The sequence below is a fragment of the Leuciscus leuciscus genome, assembly GCF_965113295.1.
Source record: "Leuciscus leuciscus genome assembly, chromosome: 21".
Lineage (NCBI taxonomy): Eukaryota > Metazoa > Chordata > Actinopteri > Cypriniformes > Leuciscidae > Leuciscus > Leuciscus leuciscus.
In genome coordinates, this window is record NC_138745.1 from 1,400,165 (window position 1) to 1,420,060 (window position 19,896).

General features: G+C 39.7%; 1 protein-coding gene across 5 annotated transcripts in view; it reads right to left on the reverse strand.

Annotated features, from left to right (window-relative positions):
- LOC309485284 (uncharacterized protein) overlaps positions 1 to 19,896 on the reverse strand; it is an 86,028-nt gene that overhangs the window by 61,975 nt on the left and 4,157 nt on the right. For 4 of the 5 annotated variants that reach the window (XM_082152047.1, XM_082152045.1, XM_082152044.1 and 1 more), the window contains 9 exons: positions 18,473 to 18,715; positions 13,434 to 13,673; positions 12,824 to 13,351; positions 11,615 to 11,994; positions 11,395 to 11,523; positions 11,127 to 11,324; positions 10,809 to 10,949; positions 9,559 to 9,819; positions 3,002 to 3,185 (listed from right to left, as the gene is read on the reverse strand). In XM_082152047.1, the coding sequence (XP_082008173.1) occupies positions 3,002 to 3,185; positions 9,559 to 9,819; positions 10,809 to 10,949; positions 11,127 to 11,324; positions 11,395 to 11,523; positions 11,615 to 11,994; positions 12,824 to 13,351; positions 13,434 to 13,673; positions 18,473 to 18,715 (2,304 nt within the window). The remainder of the gene's footprint in view (positions 1 to 3,001; positions 3,186 to 9,558; positions 9,820 to 10,808; positions 10,950 to 11,126; positions 11,325 to 11,394; positions 11,524 to 11,614; positions 11,995 to 12,823; positions 13,352 to 13,433; positions 13,674 to 18,472; positions 18,716 to 19,896) is intronic. The other variant, XM_082152046.1, reaches the window with a different exon arrangement.

The following is a 19,896-nucleotide window of genomic DNA, read 5'->3' on the forward strand; positions in this document are numbered from 1 at the left end:
TTCTATGAATATGCAAATGAGCCCCGCCTCCACTCACTCACTCACTCAGCTCAGAGATCCACTCGTTGACAATTTGGACTTTAAAGGTATAGCGGAGGATCTTTCCAAATTTTTTATAAGACCCGCCCTCTCCACTTTTTGAAAAGTTTGATTGATTCACCAGAATGATTGACAATTAGGAGGACCAATAGTATAGGTTACCCACCAGGAAGTAAAACATCCTCCGCTATACCTTTAAGTTTTTCAATTATTAAAAAACAAAAGTCGCATCTGTTAATAGTATTTAATGAACCTGAGCTGACATAACAATGAGCAGTTGTTATTTTTATTAATAACTAAGATTAATCATCAACACTTTAACAGATGTATTGCACATTGTTAGTTAATGCATTAACCAATGCTAACTAATAGGACCTTTCTGTAAAGTGCTACCAATTCATTATTATAATATGCAGATTAATTACATTACATTAACTGCAATTAAATCAAAAACCTCAATAACTGCTATGAAAACCAAACACAAATACAGATAAATAAATAAAATATTACAAAAATTGTCATGTTCCCCTTTTAATCCAACTGTCCCCATTGACTTTGTATTGTATTGTGTGAAACGTGAAGTATTGTGTGAAGCTGCCTCCTTGTCATTTCTGACTTGTAACAAAAAACAAAACAATGTCTAAAAGCTGCCATGTGACAAGGTGTACAGCAAACAAGCTAAAAAAAACAGAAATAAGTGTTTATAAGCTGTCGACCCCAAAAAACGAGTGTTTAAGGACACAAAAGTGGATACAGGCTGAAACAAATCGGTAATCCTGACACCCAGTATGCACTAAAAATACATTATGTGTACAGAAATATCCAAATGTCAGTTTAATATATTATATTTCTGTAAGATAAGCTATCCTGTCGCTCCAGCGGGCGTGAGTTAGTTCTCAGAGTAACATGACACGTTGACCTCAGTCTCAATCGCCTGTATCCACTTCTGTGTCCTTAAACCCTCGCTTTTTGGGGTCGACAGCTTATAAACACTTATTTCTGGGTTTTTAGCTTGTTTGCTGTACAACTTATCATCATAGCAGCTTTTTTTTTGTTATAAGTCAGAAATTGCTTCTCGCAATGCAAAGTCAATGGAGACGGTTGGATTGTTTTCCACATAGACATAATAAATACATAGATGCCCTTATTGGCCGCTTTGGAACGTTGCTGCGATACGTCAACGCGTCCGCCATTTTGCGGAGGGCAAGACTGCGCTGTAATCAAATGCAAGTAAACAGGTGAGCTGCGGTTTTTCTGGATAAAAACAAACAAAAAAGACATTTATCAACCGATTTCAGTGGTTTGTATGTGGTGTACAAAAAAGTTCCATCTCTAGTTATTTAAAATCTCGATAGTTAGACTTATAAAATACTTTTTTTAATAAGGAATGGCCAAAGCTCAGGCTTGTCATGTATTTGGCTTTTTATTCTTGGATAAGAATTGTGAACACCCCCATACTGAGATATAATTTAATTTCTTATTGTGGAAAAAGCATATTCTGTCATTGACCCGATTTTAGCAACAACAAAGATAACTGATGGATCCTTTATGGTAATAATGGTATATTATTATAATAACAATAATAAATAATGTAAATTTATATATTTTAAAATATTCTTACATAGGCTATATAAAATAAAATGACTCAACCCTGTCTCTTTTTGTTAAATTTCAGTTTTTAAAAGGTATAAGAATCTATACAAGTCAAGAAATAAAGTAAACGATTGAGTCAAACACACAGCAGGCTACAACGTTAAAGTTAAATAGCTTAAATATATAAAGTTATGAAACTTCACTTTGCCCTCAGCCAAAACGATTTGCCAAGGAACAAATGATAGATTATTGAGACCAAAGATCGCCCGTAAGATATACACAAGACGAATTATTCTCATGTTTAACCACTAGACTAAAGACATCAGATCCAGCGGCGACCATCAGAAGCACTAGCCGAGGTAAAGCTGTTCTCGGCGGGGTACATGAGCGCTGAGCGCCCGGTGAGCGCTGGATCTCACAACTCCGAAACCGTCAGATAACATTTTTAAATAGGCGCTATCTTTATAAATAAACCACAGATTTGAGCTTTAAACAACTACATTGTCGACTGAAAAACTCTTAAAACTACATTTCGTGACACAATAACAGTAATATTTTTAAATTTCGCGGCCTTTGTCCTCTGAAAATAAAAATAGTAAATGAAATACAACCAGAAACAAATTTTCAGTTTTGCTTGTGAAAGGTAATTCCCTGAGACCTGTTTTCAATTGTGTGGCGATCTGTAAAGCCCCAAGCAGCAGCACACGAAATAGGCATTTTTCTCAATTCTCGTTATGAGAGGTATGGGAAAGTTGCCCTCCGCAGTATGGCGGCGCCGTTGACGTACGATCCAGCGGCCAATAGGGCGTCTATGTATTTATTATGTCTATGGTTTTCCACCCCCGATGTGGGCGTGGCCTGAATGCACTCTGTCTCTATTGGTCGGTGTGATGATGATGTATAAGGTGGGTGTGGCTCAGAGGCTCCGCCTTCTTTGAGGTGTGAATCTCTGGTTGATTTCTTCTGTTCGGACGCGAGTAAAAACATGAACACACTGGAGAGACTTTATAGTAGAAACTGAAGCTGTGACTAACTGAAAGAGACACTGAGACTCATGTTTAATACTGTAACGCATCTACTGTATAAAGTGCTGTATGAATAAACGTGACGAGACAGGAGTCTGAATATAATGATTAGATGCTTTCTGAACTGCTGTTTTCTCATTTCTGTTGTGTGTTTATTGTGTTATTGAGAGTAAAGTGCAGCACATATTGACATATTCATCTAAATGCCGTTGGATGTTCACTTTTAAACCCTAAGCGGAGAACAAAAAAATGACTTTGCCGTGAGTCTATCAGAGCCTTAACCTTAGAGGGTGCTAAAACTGAAAAGGAAAATAAGATGACTAGTAAGGTGATGAAGTGGACACCTTCAGTGGGGAGCATCTCCGTTGCTCTCTCTTCCGTAGCTTTCTTTGCCTCTGCTTTCTTCTGAGGTTTCTCTTTAGCTACCAGGTCCTGAGGCGCGTCCAAGGAGCCACAGCATATAGCAAGCTGGAATAGGGCTCTAGCTAGCCTGTCTCTCATTACACATGTCAGGAATGCCTGAATATTCTGAGGACACACACACAAAACACAAGCACAATCAGTCGTTTCCATAACACGTTATAAAGTAGAAACATTCATGTTCTTAGTCGGATTCAATTACAGGGTTCCCACACCTCGGTTAACTTCAAATTCAAGGAGCTTTCAAGGACTTTCCAGGTCCAATACCCTCAAACTCAAGGACTTAATGTGGGGACACATTACAAGCGAGAGCAAGGTTACATAGTGTTACCTTGTAAGATACATTGTTACAGTTTTGCGCGCGTGAACGTCATGGCAACGTCCGACACAAAGTACCTCATGCGGCAAACACTTAAAGGGGTGGTTGATTATGATTTAACTTTTTTTACTTTAGTTAGTGTGTAATGTTGCTGTTTGAGCATAAACAACATCTGCAAAGTTACGACGCTCAAAGTTCAAAGCAAAGGGAGATATTTGCTTTTAAAGAAATCGCTTGTTAAGGACTACAACAAACGGCTGGTAGAGACTACACCACATTCCTCCCGGGTTAGTGACATCACCAACCCTAGAATTTACATAAACTCCACCCCCGGAACACAATTTATAGATTATCAAGACAGAATATGCTAATCAATGACTAGAAGATAACTACACATAAGCTACACAAAATTCATCAACTAATCATTCAGAAATGTCCCGTTGCTTCTACATGTTGTCACTTCTTCTTGAGTCTCTCCATCATTGTCTGACTTCAGTTTGAACATAAAAGGCTAAAAGTTTGTGAAATTTTCAGTGCATGTGTGTGAGTGCAAGCTGTTGAAGCTCCGCCCCCTGTGTCGGGAGCAGCAGCTCATTTGCATTTAAAGGGCCAGACACAAAACGATGCATTTTTGCTCACCCTCAGAAAGTGACAATTTTAACATGCGATATAAAAATATCTGTGGGGTATTTTGAGCTAAAACTTCACACACACACTCTGGGGACATCAGAGACTTATTTTACATCTTATGAAAAGGGCATTATAGCACCCCTTTAACATAACACGTAAACGCGCATAACTAAAGTAAATCAAGCAAGCTAGTGTGCATAGGCCACGAAGTGTTGGCAAAATAACACATTAGCGGACCGGAGGGAATAATATGGAAGCACTTTCAAGGACATGTGTCTGTGTGTGTTTACTTTCCAAAACTTTCCAGGGACTTGATTATTTTTTTTTTTCATGTTCACAAACTTTCAAGGATTTCAAGCACCCATGGGAACCCTGCAATTAATCAAACCAGAGCAGAAATGGTATGAATAAGTTCATGGACATGTACAAAGACCACATAATGGCTTAAAGTGAATGAAGAGGGAAAGGTCAATCAAAAGAGCAACTGCATGAGGACCATAAAGACTCAATGGTTATGATGCAAGTCATTGGAGAAACATTTCTGTGTGGGATTAGCAGATGATGAGCGTGACATCACATTAATGAGGAAAGCAACCGATCCGTCTCCGACTCTCATCTTTAAACCCATTTACATCCTTAAACAGCTAAAAGGAATAACCACTGCAATTACCAAGAATGTAGCATGAAATAAAAGAATAGTTCACCCAAAATTCAAACTCTACATCATCCACACACTTTTAAAAGCTTGAAAGCTTCAGTTCCAGTCGTAATTGCAAAGACCAAGCAAATAAAATCTCCTTTTGGGTTACGAAGTAGAAAGTACGTGATACGGGTTTGTAACAAAACAAGAAAGAGTACTTTATAAGAGAGCTTGGGGTGAACTATCCCTTGTATCTCATTAGGAATAATAATTACAAGTGGGAACTCAACCACCAAATCTTGTTTAAGAAAGACAAACACTTTTACGTAAAGGCTGCTCCAAACAAAAGGCAGCAAAACTACACTGCTATATTGTGTTCGCCCATACGCAAATCTTATAGAAGCTTGTTTTGGAATTCCTAGATGTAAACTCACAATTGTTAGAAAAAAAATCTAAATTGTGAGATAACCTGCAAGTTTAATACTTAGGCTATGCGCCAGTGTTTTAGTACTCGAGACCAGACTCGATCTGCGCGCATCACAGAGCTAGTGCAAGATGAGAATTTTTTTTTTTTTTTTTTTTTTTTTTTTTTTAACAATCTTTTTATTAAGATGTATCAAAATATAACAATGTAATACAACAATATTATAGTTACATCTTTTCATATATAAAAAATAAAAAAAATAAAATAAAACAAAACAAAACAAAACAAAACAAAACAAAACAAGGCACAGGTTATTTTAAATAGCAACACAGGTTATTCCAGAAAGTAATACAGTAGGAAGGGGAAGTTGAAAATACAAAACATGCATAGAAGGCATACAACAAATCATTATTTAACAATGTTTTCTTTAAATAAAAAAATATGAAAAGGGGGATAAATAAGATAGATCAAGTGTCAAGTTAGCTTGTCTTCTCCTGTCTTATTTAGTACATTCCCAAAATCCGAATTTGATATAAAGGATATAAAGGGTGTCCAAATTTTCTCAAAAGAAGAAATTTTACCTTTCAAGATATAAGTTATCTTTTCCATAGCTAAACAGAAGGACATATTATTGATCCACTGTACGATAGATGGCTTTTCCACTTTCTTCCAATACAAGGCTATTAGACGCTTTGCTTGAAGTATACTAATATCAAGAAGTTTACGAGTGCTGCCATGGTCCACAGTATTCTCAGGAATAATTCCCAAAATAAAAATTTCGGGTTTCATTGGTAGATTTATAGACACCATCTGAGAAATAAATATAGCCACCTCCTTCCAAAACTCCTGCACCTTTGGGCAGTTCCACATGCAATGCAAAAGTGTACCTTTATCATCTGAGCATTTGATGCACGTATCTGGGATATTCTGGTTAATTTTATTTAACCTAACTGGAGTAATGTAAGTTCTCATAATCCAGTTGTACTGAATTAATTTAAGATTACTATTAACTGTTTGTACATGAGCTTTCGTACATATTCCATCCCAAACATCCGAGGGAATGTTTACATTTAAATCTTCTCTCCAGGAAGCCAATTTAGATTCTGATGATTCTTTAGAGTGTGATTCTAACATTTTATAAAACATAGATATTAAACCTTTAGTTTGGGCAGATTTTGATAACAGTTCTTCAAGAGGTGTCTTATTAGGTTTTGTAAGCTTTGCACCTTGATAGGAAGAAACATAGCTCCTAAATTGAAGGAATTTAAAAAAATGTTTTTGGGGAATATCAAATTGCGCTACAATTTCGGCAAAGGACATTAGATCCTTTTCCCTATAGAAATCCTCAATTTTCTGTAACCCTTTATCAAACCACATCTTAAATCCAGGGTCAGATCTAGCTGGTTTAAAACGCTTGTTTCCCCATATTGGAGTAAAACATGATAAAGTATTGCACTGCCCTAGATATTTATATACATCACACCAGACGTTAATTGTATTAATGAGGATAGGGTTAAAAGATAGAACATCTTTATCTTTTCTGAGGGATTTAATGTCTGCCGAATAGAGGTAGAGATTAAGGGGTAATTTTGACTTTATGAAGAAAGATTCAATATCCACCCAAGATGCACAATGTTCAGATGAGAAATAATATAAGGTCGATCGTAACTGTGCTGCCCAATAGTACCACTGTAGATTCGGAAACTGAAGACCACCCCTATTATAAGGCAAGTATAATAATGATAACCGAACACGAGCTCTTTTATTATTCCATATGAAGTCAGTGAATGATCTCCGAAGTATTGTAAAAAAGGAGGTTGGAGGGCAGAGAGGAATGTTTTGAAACAGATATAATATTTTAGGTAGTACGCTCATTTTTATTATATTTACACGTCCAATTAGTGATATAGGTAGATTTTTCCACCGTTCAATAAATTTAGAGACCGTGTTCAAAAGAGGTTGGTAATTAACCAAAGATATATGATCTACATTCGCCGTTATTTTAATTCCTAAATAAATAAAGGAATCTACCACATTGAATTGTGTTACAGTTGGTATTTGACTATCACCATTATTCAGTAACAGGATACATGATTTAGATTGGTTTATTTTATAACCAGAAAAGTTACCAAAGAGCGAAAGAAGTCGTATTAGAGAAGGGATGGAGTGAGCCAGATTTGTCAAGTATAGAATTACATCATCTGCATACAACGAAATGCGCAAATCTATTGTGTCTGATCTGATACCTAGTATATTACTATGAGATCTTACCGCGATGGCAAGTGGCTCAATTGCTAAGATAAAAAGAAGGGGTGAAAGGGGGCACCCTTGACGAGTACCCCTTTGGATGTTAAAAGCCTTAGAAACTATATTGTTAGTTAGTACTTCAGCCATAGGATGCATGTAAAGTATCTTAATCCATTTACAGAAAATTTCCCCAAACCCAAATCTTTTAAGGACCTCAAATAGATACGGCCATTCCACCCTGTCGAAAGCCTTTTCGGCATCTAAGGAAAGAATGGCTGCATCACAAGCCCCTTTTTTAAGATATAAAACATTAAGCAAGGTTCTAACATTATGAAAACCCTGCCTACCCTTAATGAATCCATTTTGGTCTCTGTGTATTATCTTAGGTAGGAGTGTCTCCAACCTCCTTGCTAAAATTTTGCTTAGTACTTTAACATCTGTATTAAGTAATGAGATTGGTCGAAATGAATCACATTTTGTATTTATTTTGTTAGGCTTGGGTATGAGCGTAATGAGAGCATGTCTTAAGGATTCTGGGAGCATACCATTTGCAAAGGATTCTTTAAACATATCTAAAATAGGTCTGGCAAGTTTTCTTTTAAATTTCTTGTAAAAATCTACATTAAGGCCATCTGGTCCCGGTGTTCGACCTGCTGTTAAACTGTTGATGGCTTCTGTGATCTCTTCTTCTGTTATGTCCATATCTAGAGACAGTTTTGTCTCTTCAGAAATAATAGGTATAGACAGACTGTCAAGAAATTCTTTTTGTGTACGGTTATCTGCATATTCAGAGGAATATAAAGTCTCAAAAAAGTATTTAAAAGTGTCATTTATCTTTACTGGGTCCACTGTAATGATGCCACAATTGTCTTCAATAGAATTTATAGTTCTTTCTGATTGCTTTTGTTTAATTCTCCAAGCTAACAATTTCCCTGCCTTTTCACCTTGATCATAATAATTTTGTCTTAACATCATTAGACTAGCTGCTGCTTTTTGGCAGATAGTTCATTATATTTAGTTCTAAGATTCAGCAGTTCCTGATGAATATTTGAGTCATTTTTATTTGATAAGGTCTTTTCTAAAAGTTTTATTTTAGTATCCAGTTCAGTCAATTCTTTCTTAAAGCTTTTTGATTTACTACTTGTGACACTTAGAATAACACCTCTAATGAAGACTTTAAAAGCCTCCCATCTTATACTAGCTGATGTTTGTGTTGTATTAATGTCAAAATACATATGTATCTGCTGTAGAATATGTTTATTGAATTGATCATCTAGGAGCCATTTGGGATTAAATCTCCATTTTGGAGGGTTTCCTAGTAATTTAGGGTCAATGTAGGTGAGTGAAATAGGGGCATGGTCCTAAATTACAATAGAATCATAAGAACAATCAGTAATGTATGACATGAGTGTTACAGAAATAAGAAAATAATCAATTCTAGAATAGGACTGGTGTGTTTTGGAAAAGCAAGAATATTGAATATCTTTAGGGTGCAAGTGTCTCCATATTTCAACAAGGTTTAAATCCTTTATAAAATAATTTAGGGTCTTTCTAGTCTGTTTATGGGATTGATCAAGGCCAGATGAACGATCTCTAATTGGATCCAATGTGCAGTTGAAATCTCCTCCCATCACATAAAACCCAGAAAAGGTGGATAAAGTTAAGAAGAGGTTAAGATGAGAATTTGTGGTTAAAAAGTATATAAATGTTTATTTTGTTTAGAAAATGTCCGCTGGTTTGTCTAGACAAGACTCTTATTCCTCGGCTGGGACCGTGTCGAGACTTTGAAGCTGCACTGCAACTCACATTTGGACCTTCAACCCGTTGGACCCCATTGAAGTCACTATATGGAGAAACATCCTGGAGTGTTTTCCTCAAAAACCTTCATTTCTTTTCGACTGAAGAAAGAAAGACTTGAACATCTTGGATGACGTGGGGGAGAGTAAATTATCAGTCAATTTGAATTCTGAAGCGAACTACTCCTTTACCTCGAATTTGGTCTGAAGCACTACAACACTGTTAAGAGTTTTGGAAAAACCTTTAGTAAGTATGCACAAAAGTAATAGAGGTGAGTGCCAAAGCAAGCACTGCTTTAACTTAGCAAGATGCCACCCATGAAGAACAACAACTTGGGCGTTTCCAGTGCGGTCAACAGACATCAAACATCCAAACCACAAGAAAAACCAGCTTGCAAACGAATACTCGCCCTTAAGTTGCTCACCTTCGTCATAGCTTTACTGAAGATGCCTTCAGAGTTGGTGAAGACTTCCAGGACTGCATCGGTGGCGGTCATATTTGCATATTTTTTCCTAAGCTCGGAGTTTCCCATCTGGGAGTAGTTCACAGGTCCTTGGGCGGGATCCAGCAGATTCTTCTTGATCTTAAACATTTTGGCATCCACCTCCTCCTGAATCTCCCTCTGAATGGTTTCTTTGGCCTTGTCCATGTGGAAATACTCAGCAGCCGATGCCTTACTCAACGTCTAAGAACACAGCATGAGCAAATAAATTCTTTTCAATATTGCGTACTGACCCAACAAATGCCACCATTGGATTAAGAATTATGGGAATTTTAGAGCGCAACAGTTTCACAGTTCCAGAGTTTGGGAAAATTCTTGAAGGATGTATTTTCAATGCTTTGTAGATAGGGATGCACCGATAAGAAAATTTTGGCCGATACCGATAATTCTTTATACTTGAAAGCCGATAACCTCTATATTGGCCGATACATTTAAATAAAAAAAATTATATAATTTTTGAGAAACTGATTACAAAAACAAAAGTCTCACCATTAAAACCCATGTCCCAAACACACAATTATAATCCATTTTACTTTCTATTTTTCACAAAACAAAAAGAGGAGAAAATTTGAAGACTTTTCCATGCAGTTACAATGAGGACCTTTATGTTTCATAAAGAATGTAAAAGCACCAGAAAAGTAATTCATTACACTTAGGGATGCACTGATATGAACATTTTGGCCGATACCGATAACCGATAATTATTTATATTTGAAAGCCGATAACCGATATATCAGCCGATAAATCTAAATCCAAATTTTTATATCATTTTTGAGAGCCTGATTACAAAAACGAAAGTCTCATCATGTCCCAATCACGCAATTATAATGATGTTCTCATTATAATTTTATGTAGCCGATATGACAGACTTGTGCTGCACATGTTGCACTAAACTCTATTTTCCTTTTTGAAGTGATTCTGATCATATTTCAAGCAATTCAAAACCATCATGTTGAACAGTGGCATCTGAAGTGTCTCAGCTGAAGGAGATAACACATTATTTATCGGCTTTAATATCTCAGCCAAATTTTCTTATCAGGCCGATACCGGTATGGTGGCCGTTATATTGTGCATCACTATTTGTAAACAGAACCCTCAACACTGAATCAGACATTTCCGAAAGAGGGGTGGACAGACCCAAAAAATATGGCAATAACAATAGAGAATCTTACCGAAATGGGCAACCCAAGACTCTGGATTCTGATGCCGAGTTCATAAGGCGACTCGCAGCTATAATGGTCTGCAAGGTGCTTTAGGAAATCAGCAAGGTCAATTCTAGGTGTCTTGCATCTTCTCCGGAACATTCGGAGACTCTAAAGCAAGCAGAAAACCACAGCATTATGTCAACGCAAATGTACTCCTTGTTTCGAGTATGTTGCAGAATTGTCAAGATGGTCCAAGATGGTCCAACTCCGCCCCCTGGATCTCGTGTACTGCAGTGAGGTGCTACTGGAATTGTCAAGTACGCAGCCAGTGCCAAACTAACTCACCCTAAGAATGTCCACAGTTGCAATCTGATGTACATCATCATCTTTAGTATTTGCATCTATTTTGAACATTCGGTGGATAAGAGGGATCTTGCAGAGAGGGCCCAGATGGAGTTCTTCAAAGCGTTTCTTGTTCTTCAGGTTGGCCAGACCCTGTCCCAGTTCGTAAAGTGTGCACACAGAAGACACCGCCTCCACTGACTGACGGGGAAAGAAACACATCAAGTAAACTCAAGAAACCAGAGAAAAGACTCATCACAAGACCTCATACCTCAATGTACAGATTGATCTCCTTGATGGTGCGCTGAAGGTCCTGCACTGCAGGAAGATGCCGACGAGGATCCACATTCAAATCTTTCAAAGTAGACACTTGTAGAAGTGAGCAAACTCTGCTTATTACCTTTGACAATAGAAAAAACAAAAATGTAGTCATGGTATTGACATTGGGGATGAGAACAAATTAGGTCTGGATAATTGCCAAAGACACAGACCCTCTCGATGGTCACATTCTCTCCTTCGGCTGCAAGGGCTCTCATGACGTCCTCCACCAAACTGTTCACTTCGCTTGAGCTCATGGCTTTTCTCCGTCTGCCAACATTGTTTTGATTTTCCAGCAAGGCTTCTGCTGCCCTCATGTTTGCACCATGTACCTCCCTCACTTGGCTGTAGAAGGACTCATAGAAGACAAGCCCCCTTCCCTCCTTCAGTTTCTTCTCCTCTGCATTGGGCATCTTGGAACCAAGAACTGGGAAGTCACTAGTGGACAGATTACCAGGGGCGATTAAACTTGCCTTGGGCCGAACCACTTTTTCATCCTCCACAGGTTTGGACCAAACCTTCTTTGGTTCCTCATCAATCTTCTGTTGTGGTTCTACAAGAATAAAGTCAACAATGTGTTTTTAAAGACTTAAGAACAAGGAACCGTTTATTTACTTGTCTATAAAAGGGGCTTTCGCACCGGATAGTTCTAGGAACTTGCCACCAGGGTGGTTCCCAGAGAACTAATGGTTACCCTAGGAAAATTTTCCTGGTTGCATTCGCACCGCCAGTAGGAACTCTGTGTGTGACGTAAGACACGCTTGTTGTTGTTGTGACATTTATTTCGACGGCGCTGAAAACACCAGAGCCTGAGCAAACATTGCTCGCATTCTCCGTGTTCATTAGTTTACGATCTGTCTAACACGTTATTAGATAGAAATGTTATACAAAGAAAGTAGAAAGTAATGAAAAGTTATTAGTGTATACCGTGTGGTTGATATTCAGTGTTGCTGAGAAGAAATACATAATCATGTTTCTCTTGGTCTCCTCAAAGTTGCGTTGGATTTTCTCCTCAGCGTAAAGATTAAGAAGCACATCTATCACTGTTTTCCATGTTCATAGAGTTAGTTTCTGGAGTAAATATATAGGCTATAATCTGTGTGTTTACAACCTTTTTTTAAAAATGGCGGGTACTGGTGTTTTGCGTGCGTTCGGCCAATCAGCGAACACTAACGTCACAGATAGTTCCTATAGTGCTGGTTTAGACCAACTCTGAAGTAGGAGCTAAATTAGTTCCTCCAAAAGGAGTTTCTAGAACTAAAATCGCTCCTAGTTCCTGTGGTGTGAACGCCAAAAACCGGGAACTTCCGGCAATAGTTCTAGGAACTATGAAAAGGTTCCTCCGGTGCGAAAGCCCCTTATATAACTGTATATACTCTTACTGTCAAGGCACTTTGCTCCTGTTTGTTTATTTTCTACAACTGGACAAACGGAGTAGGTTTTTAACGGCAGTGCAGACCCAAATAATAGGGAGTAGCCATTCTCCAGTTCACTAATGGAGTTGCTTGCAGCTGGATATTTTCTTATAACCTCTTTAACTTTATCTATCAGATCCTCTTGCTTCATTTCACTACCTCTTTGAGCAAAGTCAGCTCCCAAATTACTTGCTTTCGGGGATGGATTCGCAGGTGTTGGATCATTGTTCACTGTTGGTGGTATTGCAGGTGTTGGGACTCTTTTGTGATTCTTATGGAAGATTCTCTCTTTCTCCACCAAAAGCTCATCGCTCAGAGAATCAATGAAGGAGGCGATTGAGCTAAAACCAAGGTCTGAGACTTTGAGGTTTCGCCGATACTTCTGACTGAAGAATATAGACAACAACCTAAGAGGAATGCCTTTAGGATTTTCCTTAACCAGCTCCACAACGTCTTTATAAACCCCATCAATGCGTACGGGTGCTGAAAAAACCACTGAAAGAAAAACATATGAGAGTGAATGATAGAACCCTTAATTTTATTGCATTTATTTGAGCCTTTTAAGTTGACAAATTACCTGTAGGTGTTGAAGCTTTAGCCATGGCACTCCTGTAGAAGATTTGCCCATTTTCCACATACAGCTCTTGGCTTAGAGAGTCAATGAATTCTGCTATTGAGGAGAAACCTAGTTGTTTCTTTCTCATAGCTCTCCCATATGCCTTATAATAAAACTCTGCTAATTTTGAAAGAGGAATGCCTTCCTGGTTGCTTTTTACCAACTCCACGACATCTTTGCATGTCTTATCAAAGTCTTCACCTGTAAAATATAAGACAGCACTTTCAGGATAATGTAAGATATTTGAAGATGCCTTCCGTGACAGTACTTTACATTATAACAGGCGATTTGGCCACTGAAAATCCTACTCAGTTTAATCCTAGACTAGGTTAAATCTGGTAGTAAATACACATAGCTCCGGAAAGGGCGCAAAACACATTAAAAAAACGTTTCCCTGTCTAACGAAAACATGAATCTGCATGCATGCGAGTCAGTGGCGCCTCAATTCGCCGAGCCCAATGTTGAATGTTTATGCTTAACATAGAATAATATTTTTAAGGTCTACACATATTATCAAACATAGACTTAAATATTTTACGTAAAAATTTAACAGCAACAAATATTCCTTTGAGGATTTCATTCTCAAACTCCGTCTTCACTTTCCTTCACACTGCAGTGTTCGTTTGAGAATTGCTTTGAACTTGAAACGGACAAGGTCTTCCCTGAGGGAGGGAACGGAGCCGACGTCACCGACGTATTGGGATCTAGCCTGAGAGCCCAATCACCTTCAGTGTAAACTGAACTAGCCAATGAAGATTGGCGTGCAAGATCTGAATATCGCACTCCGCCCTGCAGTGTAGGTATAAATAAGGAAGTTGATGTAATGCACATAAAATTTTTGCTGAGGAGCCGAGCCAGTGAGCTGGCCGACCAGAGTGCCCAGCAATTGTGGCCACGGGACATTTCATTCGGTCACGTTCAACGTTACTTTGACGTCACCCGTGTATTGGGATACCTAATAAAGCTCCACTTATTCCTGCCTCTTCCAGTGCTTAGTGGGAAAGGAACGCTACGAAAGCTACATCCTGCCTGTAGTGAGGTATCATGTGGAATAACCATAGACTTTTAAAAAATATGGACGTAGTGTCCGTGACATCAACCGTTGTGTTTCTGAAGAGCATTTTTGAAGCCAAAAGTGGGCGGAGCCGGCTGTCGCCATCTTGGCCGCTCCCGGATAAACGAAAATGAGCAAAGAGGCGGATTAGCTGAGGTGACTTGACGCTAACAGACAGCAGACAAATGGCAAGTAGTGACATCAGTGTCACTCACCTGTCACTCAAGTGGCCACGCCCATAATTATGCAGAACTTTAAGGCTTAATATGATTTAAACGGATGAGTTATAAAAAAAATCAATCCCACCCTCACGGTTTTCATGAAGGGCAACATTAGCCATATAGACCAAAACCACTTCTTGTGCCAGGCTGTAAACACATTTCTTTCTGCTGTAAAGTTGGGCATTTTTTTTAACATGGGAGTGTATGGAATTGACTCTCTTTTGCAGCCTGTCTCTAGAGGCCAGTAGATGAATTGCAGTTTAAGTCACTTCAGTGTTGGATTCAAGAGAGAAACAGGAAGGTTGCTGCTTGGGAATAACACATATGGACTGAACAATTAGGTCAGAACAACATATGGAATGTCTTTGGGGTGGCTCCGGCCCAGTTAGGAGGGAATCAACACCGGCAGGGAAGACAAGACACGAAAAACACGTGCTCACCATAGGGAGCCGCACCGTGGAAAAATACACATATGGGATCACCACTGGGATCACAACATATGCATTCCCAGCCTAGCACAGGTTCCACCAGTGCATACGAGTGTTAGGCATGGCTTCGGACGCTCTGCCACATCCAATGCCGAGGGTGGAGGGAGACTCAACAGAGTTTGCTAACGGGGAACTCACTGGAGCAATAAGTGGATGTTTCCACCATAGGAGGGGAATGGCGCAGCAAGCCGACACTGAGAGGGGTCTCCGGTGTTTACTGACTATGGGAAGCGAGTACACGGGAGGATACCGGCTCAACACGAAGGCTATAGAATCTAGCATCTAGTTAGGTGTCGCCCCAACCCGCAGCTCTACAGATATGTCAGCGAGGCGCCTTGTGCCAATGCCTAGGAAGAGGCAACACCCCAAGTGGAGTGGGCTCTCAACCTGAGTGGGCAAGGCATGCCTTGGGTTTGGTATGCCAATGCAATGGCATCCACTATCCAGTGAGCAATCCTCTGCTTGGAGACAGCCTTTCCCTTCTGCTGGCCTCCGTAACAGAAGAAGAGCTGGTCTGAGGTGCCAAGGCTTTGTGTTCTGTCCACGTGTAACTGCAAGAAAAGCAGGACAGAGAAAAGCCAGGGCTGGGTCTGCCTCCTCCGAGGGAAGCGCTTGCAGGTTCACCACTTGGTCCCTGAAGGGAGTGGTGGGAACCTTGGGCAAGTATCCGGGCCGGGATCTGAGGATAATGAGGGAGTTAGCTGAATCGAATTCCAGGCACGATTCATCGACCGAAAATGTGTGCATGTCCCCTACCCTCTAGATAGAAGCCAGCGCAGTCAGGAGTACTGTCTTCATGTTAGCACCAGTGAGAGATCCCAAGAGGGTACGGGCTGAGAGAGAGGAGGATTTAACCTTCTTGCACCTCTAAGGAACCTGGTGACCAGGTCATGCTTACCGAGAGATTTCCTATCAACTGATTTGTGATGTGCGGCAATAGCGGCAACATACACTTTGAGGGTGGAGGGAGACAGCCTTCGTTCCAACCATTCTTGCAGGAAGGTAAGCACGAATCTGATCAGGCATCTCCGGGGGTCTTCCCAGTGAGAAGAACACCCTTTGACGAACTGGTTCCACTTCAACGCATAGAGGCATCTCGTAGAGAGGGCTCCTGCAGAAGTGATGGTGTCTACCACCACTTGGGGTAGATCACCTAAGTCCTCAAGAGACCGGATGTGGAGATTCCAGAGGTCTGAACGGGTGCCATAGGGTGCCCCGTCTTTGAGAGAGCAGGTACTTCCTCAGAGGAATACGCCAGGGAGGGGCTGTAGTAAAGAGCATGGGTTCTGCGAACCACATCCGGTTGGGAAAATATGGGGCAACTAGCAAGACCTGCACCTCATCCTCCCTGACTTTGGACGATGTCTCTGCGAGAAGGCTCACTGGGGGAAACGAATAGTTGCGTAGTCCCCGGGGCCAGCTGTGCGCCAGTGCATCCATGCCGATCCATGCCATGAGGGTCCCCTCAGTCAGGGAATAAAACAACTGGCAATGTGACGTCTCTGGGGCGGCAAACAGGTCTACCTGTGCAGTCCCGGAGTGTCTCCATCTTAGCTGGACCACCTGGGGATGGAGTGGCCACTCTCCCGGAAGCGTAGGCTGTCGAGAGAGCTCGTCGGCTGCACGATTGAGCACGCCAGGGATGTGAAGGGTACGATGCGACCTCAGATGCTTCTGACTCCATAGGAGGAGATGGCAGGCGAGTTGCGACGGAAGCGTAGAGCACCCTTGATGGTTGATGTACACAACGGTTGCAGTGTTGTCCGTACGGACCAGTACGTGCTTGCCTAGTTGCGGCGATTTGAGGTGGCCCAGCGCAAGACGTACCACTAACAACTCGAGGCAGTTGATGTGCCAATGCAGTTGGGTGACCCTTCCAGATCCCCGCAACTGCATGCCCGTTGTACGTGGCCCCCCAGCCGGTGGCAGAGGAGACCACAGAATGCCTGGAAACCGAAAGGTCCGACCACGGGCTGAAGGTTTGGCGGCAGGCCGAGGTGATTGATTGACAGGCCGGCCATGTTGCCACGCCAATCTCGGGAGTCGGCCATGAGGCCAGTGTTAAAGCGGCCTCATATGTGACCCTGGACCAAAAAAACAGTCACATGGGTCAATTGAAATTTAGATTTATATATCATCTGAAAGCTGAATAAATAAGCTTTCCATTGATGTATGGTTTGTTAGGATAGGACAATATTTGGCCCATTCAATATATTGTTGACTATTGCCACAATATACCCGTGCGACTTGTGACTGGTTTTGTGTTCCAGGGTCACATATGAAGCAATCCGAGCGGCGTCACAGTGGCTGTATATATACATATATACTATATGCTCCAGGATCCTCTGAAAAAGTTTCAGTGGGGCCGCTGTTCTGCCTCTGAATGTATTCAAGCAGTTCAACACTGACCGAGCACGTTCCTCCGTGAGGCGTGCTGTTTGCTCTTTCCCAGTTGACCCAACGGGCTGAGGTGACTGAGCACCATGTCCCTGTGTTCGCACAACTGATCTCATGACTGAGCTAGTATAAGCCAGTCATCGATATAGTTGAAGATGCGAACGCTATGTTCTCTCAGGGGAACAAGGGATAGGCTACCTTCGTGAAGTCACAGGGTGACAGGGACAGCCCGAAGGGTTGGACTTTGTACTGATACGCCAGCCCTTCGAACCCAAAGCATAGAAAGCATAGCCGTCAGCTCCGGCTCGGGTTACGCTACTTTCCCCGAAGGAGGAATAAATGTATTTTTGGCGCTAAGTTCAAGTGGCACATGAACCAATGATCTTTTCCTCTTTACTACTAGTTATAGAACCAAATAAACATCAGAAGCTGAATGTTGAAATTAACATCACATTTACCTCAGGAAAGCTGTTCAATGACCATAAACTCTAACTATAGAGAAAAAATAACTATAGAGAAGAGCATTTTGATAAATATATGCATAAGATAACATTCTTTCTTTTTTTACTCAACCTGTTTATTACTTTATATTATATAATATACTGCATTACTTAATGTAATGATTTCTTCATTATTTAATGTAGGCTGTGTTTAAATAAATCTGTCATGTAAACAAGTTAGACTATTATTGCCGTTATTTAAATGTTTATATTTCACCAACAAATTAGAGTAAAAACATAATTCTATCATTAAAAAGTTGATATAAAAAAAAAAAAATACAACAATATACAAAAATATAATTAATGAATCTATAAGTTGTATATAATGTGAAATCAGTACCTGTAAGAACTATGTATTTCTTGTCAAAGATCACACCATCTTCCAGCGTAAGATCTGTGCTAAGAGAGGCCACAAACGTTTCCATCGACGGGAAACCAAGTTCAGCAGGTAAAAGGACTTGTTTATACTTATGAGCAAAGATCTCTGCTAATTTATCAAGAGGAATTCCTTGAGGGTGTTTTTTCACTATCTTGATGACTTTCTTACAAATTTCATTCTTAGGACCGTCGTCCATATTTTTATCTGTAAAAAAAACAAGTACAAACATTATTGAGAGTAAAATGTTTTTGCCTCAAAAGTTAAATAATTATTTCCTTAGGTGATAAAAATCAATTCTGTTTGATTTTCAAGTCCCCCTGTGATGAAAAATCCAGCTTTTAATGTTGTTTATAAGTCTATGTGGTGTTTTTAATATGCTTTAAGACAAACCATGTGCATAAATTCATAAGTCGACACCATTGCTGAGTATTTTCTCCTTAAAACTGCAGTGAACCAAAGACAGTCTCAAAAACATGCTTTGAAATCGCTGGTGTTTCTGACGTCACAAACTACCTTGTAACCAATCAGATCAACGTGTGATCGTCAACAAGTGGATCTCTGAGCTGCTGCTGTGAGTGATATGCAAATGAGTGGCTCATTTGCATATTCATAAAACCGGGTCAGTGACAAATAAACTTGTTTTAAAAGCATGCATCAGGTATGTTAAAATGTACATAGTGTATTTATGTTGATTTTATGTAATTTGCACCATTTTTTACGAAAGTTAAGACTGAATGTACCTGAATGTGTCAAATGGTGTAACTGCCAAAGAATGAGAAATATTAAATATTTGATCCACCTAGATGGCATGTAAGTGTACATATAGAAATAAATACTTCATTTGATTATATCACACGAAAATAGATTTTATTAGATTTATCTCTAAATGTAATTTTTAATGTGTTTTTGCGATATTCAGCATACACTGAAAACACCTCGGTTTTCTAAATAATCTTTGACAAATTATGTTAAAAAAAAATTTAAACAAAAAAATTAAAAAAGAATTACACTAAACTAGATTACATTTTATTCCACATTAATTGTCCTGTATATAAATATATTGTTATGAAAAATACTGGTTACAATTGACAAAAACCAGTTACACCACCTGACATTGTTGCTTCTAGTCAAAGGCCATTGTTTGTTGAAGAAATTGTGACTGAAAATCAATCATGACAGTCAACAAGTTCTGCAGAAGTGCTTTTATTTTTATCAATGCTGAAAAAAAATAAAAATGAAAAGAGCTAATGAGGTTCACTCTCGTGTTACGCAGCACGTTTGAGCTTCAGCAAGAACCAATGAGGTTCATTCTCGTTTTGCCCTCAAAATAATATCTTTTTTTGGGGGGGAAATTGAAAAAAATTATAATAAAAAAATCGGAAATT